At 31.3% G+C, this 3,962-nt stretch overlaps 1 protein-coding gene across 1 annotated transcript; it reads left to right on the top strand.

The window, feature by feature from the left end:
- Positions 1–437: 437 nt before the first annotated feature.
- On the top strand, positions 438–1,282 carry LOC114740240 (protein SIEVE ELEMENT OCCLUSION B-like). Its single transcript, XM_028928361.1, has 2 exons — positions 438–938; positions 1,025–1,282. Exons 1-2 carry the CDS (start codon positions 438–440, stop codon positions 1,280–1,282), a joined length of 759 nt encoding a protein of 252 aa, XP_028784194.1.
- The last annotated feature ends 2,680 nt before the right edge of the window (positions 1,283–3,962 follow it).

The following is a 3,962-nucleotide window of genomic DNA, read 5'->3' as shown; positions in this document are numbered from 1 at the left end:
TGTAACTACTACAAATAAATATGAAAGATAAAGTGAATTGGAATCTTATATTTAGAATAAAATTGATACTCAAACTAGCTTTTATACTACCTCCAGTCCTTAATATAAGACCTTATTTGATTTTTATTTTGATCCTAAATATAAGACTCTAATATATTTTATCTCTCATATTTATGTATTTTTTTCCAAGGTAGTCTTTCTAACAATAGTAATTCTAACCAATATACTTGATTAGTAAAGATATTTTAGGAAAGATATCACCTCTTTATTATAAATAACTAACTTAAGTTCTTTCCTTAATCTTTTCAAATTAGTCAACTAGCTCTTATAATTAGGATCGGAGGTAGTATTAATTACCGGAGGTACTAAGTAAATAAAGCTAGAAGTAAGATTTAATTTCAATAGTAGTCCCAATTCATTTGAAGATTTTAAAGGGTATGTGCTTTTTTGTGGCCAAATTTCAGGTAAGCAAAGACGTTGTGAAGACGAAGAACCTTTTACTGTTCATCTCCGGTCTGGACAACATCGAAGACGAGGTTTGGATTTTAAAATCTATCCATGATGCATTCAGAAAAAATAAAGAGAAACAAAATTCTGAAATTCTATGGGTTCCTGTGGTGGAGGAAACTAAGATAACTGATGATCAGAAAGAGAAGTTCAAACATCTAAAATCAAACATGCCATGGTACGTCTTCCAGGACCTGTTCGTGATTAAAGGCAAGATGGTATTAGGAGAGAAATGGCATTACCAGGGAAAGCCTATCGTTGTTGTCACGAACCCTGGAGGTGAAGTGATTCACAAAAATGCAATGCACATGATGTTTGCTTGGAAGATGGAAGCCTTCCCATTTCGAGCTGAGGATGAAGAAAGACTCTTCCTTCACTGGAACTGGTTTTGGAACGAAGCCACCAAAGTTTCTCCAAAAATTGGAAAATGGGTTGGTCCTCTATTTGATACTATTGAGAGAAAAAAATGTGTCTTTTCTAAAAGCCTAACTCACCATGCAAATATTATGATATGCAGATTCAAGGGGACACGTACATCTTCATTTATGGAGGGACTGATGTTGCTGGGACCCAGAGGATTGGTACACGGTTAGACTCCATTAAGAAGGACCCCATCATCAAGCAAGCAGACGCCATAATCGAGCATTTCAACCTCTCAAAGCTTGATCAAACCTCTGCAACCAATTTCTGGGACAACATCACCAACTCGATGTTAACCCGAGTTCAAAATAAGAACTATGAACGAGACACTATTCTTAAACACATCGAAACTTAACTTTACTGTCATACAAGAACGAGGAAACTTGGGCTCTCCTCAGCAAAGGGAACAACATGCTGGTTTTAGGGTTTGATCCCCTAATAACTAGTGTTCTCGAGGACTTTGATGAATGGAGAGTGAATGTTCAAGTGCTTCAAGGCTTTGATAATGCATTTATAAAGTATTACAATCAAAAGAAGGCTAGTGCTCCTCTTCCTTGTTTCCACTCCCAATTAAGCAATATACGATCAGGAGTTCCTTTCATGATCACTTGCCCTGAGCCATCTTGCAAGAAGAAGATTATGGAAGTTGAAACAGTTAGCTACAAATGCTGCCATGGGATCCATTATCACCATGCATCATCGGACAACGTGAACGGCGGCGTGATTAGGTCCCCACTTCTGAAAACCAAAACGACTCCATGATCATGGATATATCGATAAGCTAGCTACTTTGCTTTCTCTTGTCTGTATCTATAACATAATAATGAATAAATCATGTGTGTCTTTTATGCTCTATATGTACCTTTAATTTGTTGTGTGCGCACTGCTTTAGCTTGTTGTGCTGTAATTGTCTGGCTCGGCATGGATATTATGTAATCTATGTCCACAGTCCACTGCTATAATAAATAATCCAATTATGAAGTTATTCTGTCTTTTTTACTTTGGCAAGTTCGAAACTTGTTTTTCTTTAACAAAATTGACTCGAAGGGAAAGTATTTTGCATTTATAAGTATGGGTAATCTGACCCGGTCAGATAGATGCATAAAAAATACTCCCTCCCATCCTTTTTATAAGATTCCAAATTTTCAATTGATTTAATTCTTTTTATAAGATCACAGTCAGAATGTCTCAATATTAAATGTTTTTTTATATTAATTTTTTATTCTTTTTTTAACTTTCTCTTGTACTCGCTTTGGTCCGTATTATGAGAAGTATTTTAGGAAAAAATTTTGGTCTATCTTATAAGATGTTTTATTCTCTCTCATCAACTTTTTCTCATATATAGTTTAAAAAATATTTAATTTTTACATATTTATTATATTAAATTTAAATAATTTTAATTGTTTTTTAAAACAGCCTAATTTATGTAAAAGGATCTCGTATAAAAAAGGAGCGAAGGGAGCAAAATTGATTTAATTAATGAAATCCAGGTGATGTGTCGACATCAGCGTGTCATGGAATCCAGGTCATCATTTTTCCCCCATCCAAATCCGGATATTAAGGATATTCATTAGGGGGGGTTCAACTTGTCTTATTCTGGCTATCCCATTCTGATGCCGGTCAATTCGGAAGGGGACGAGACGGGATATAGAAAACTTTACTATTATGTTTGGATGGAGAGAAAATGAGAAAAGAAGAAAATTTATGAAGTGGTTTTTTTCCTATTTGGATGAGAGAAGAAAAGTGGGAGGAAAAAAAAGTTAGAAAGAAAATGAGATGAATCTTATAGCCCATTTTCCTCTCAACTTTTCTCTTCACATATGGAAAGAAAATGAGAAGAAAAAATATTTTTTTCTCTCTATCTTTACATATGTTTTTTCAGGAAAATAATACCTATTTATTTTTTTCACTTTATTTATTATTATCAAGTCTTTCTTCTGTGTTTGCTTGATTAAAAAATAAAATAGCTAAAATTACAAAAATCCTTTTAAAATGAACCGAAAGGAAAAACAAGTAGAGTTGTTGTTTTGGTTTTTTTAGCATTATATTACACAAAATGTTATTTTTTTAACAAAAATATTTGATATTAAAATATAATAACATGATAATGTATCTTTATCAAATAATTTGATTTTAAATTATATGATTATGTTAATGTAAATATGGTTTTTCATTATGATATTTGATTTGATTTTAATCATGATATATTTTGATATAACAGAAAGGATATTTTAGTCATTCATATATTTACCTATTTTCTTTCCTTTCTGTTTTCTCTTTTCCATCCAAATATGAGAGGTGATAATATTTTTTTCTCCAATTTTCTCTTCTCTCCATTTTCTTTCCTTTCAACTTTTCTTCCCATCCAAACAGAGGTACGAGACTATTACAAGACTAGACAAAACAATGATTGGGACGTGACACGACACGTTGGATGAGTTTATTGCATCTCGTCCTGGGATTTTTTTGAAAAAAAAATTACTTATTAATAATTATCATAGGATTATTTAGTTCACTTTTTAAAAATAAATATAGTAATTTTTAACTCTTAAGTTGCAATATTATCTCAACAAAATCTTCTTTTTCAATAAAAAATTCATAAAGTCATTATATAATGTTTCTTTTATATCAGTCTTTTTCTTTATAGTATTGTTTTATGTTCTTTTTTCGTTATATAATTAGGCTTTCTAGATAGTATTTCTTTTAGTATTTTTATCTTTATAAGTCTAATAAAAAAACAATTGCAATATTAAAAAAAAAAAAGTCCAAGCCTAGACTTACAATGATTTGTAAAGTACAAAAATTGAAACGGGATGGGCCTATCTCAGTTCTATAAACAGCCCTAGTGTTGATTTTTGAATATTAATATATTCTTCACCTCAAGTGCCATTTACTTGTTTATTTCACTGAAAAATGGAACCTTCAATTATGGGAGAAATACAATAATACCCTAGTTTAGTAAATTTTGTTATGCAAGGATAATTTTTTAAAAATATGAACATATTCAATAAAAATTTTTTTTTAACTTTTTTCCC

This window comes from Neltuma alba, unplaced genomic scaffold (assembly GCF_004799145.2).
Source record: "Neltuma alba isolate B1F8T4 unplaced genomic scaffold, ASM479914v2 tig00003082_pilon, whole genome shotgun sequence".
NCBI classification, from domain to species: domain Eukaryota; kingdom Viridiplantae; phylum Streptophyta; class Magnoliopsida; order Fabales; family Fabaceae; genus Neltuma; species Neltuma alba.
This window is presented reverse-complemented; position numbering and strand designations above follow the sequence as displayed.

What these genes read in the sequence shown, in the direction of transcription:
- LOC114740240 (XM_028928361.1), top strand. Translation starts at nt 438, where the DNA reads ATGTGCTTTTTTGTGGCCAAATTTCAGGTAAGCAAAGACGTTGTGAAG. An exon ending in CTCCAAAAATTGGAAAATGG is followed by an intron (nt 939 to 1,024) that starts GTTGGTCCTCTA and finishes TATGATATGCAG; the next exon opens with ATTCAAGGGGACACGTACAT.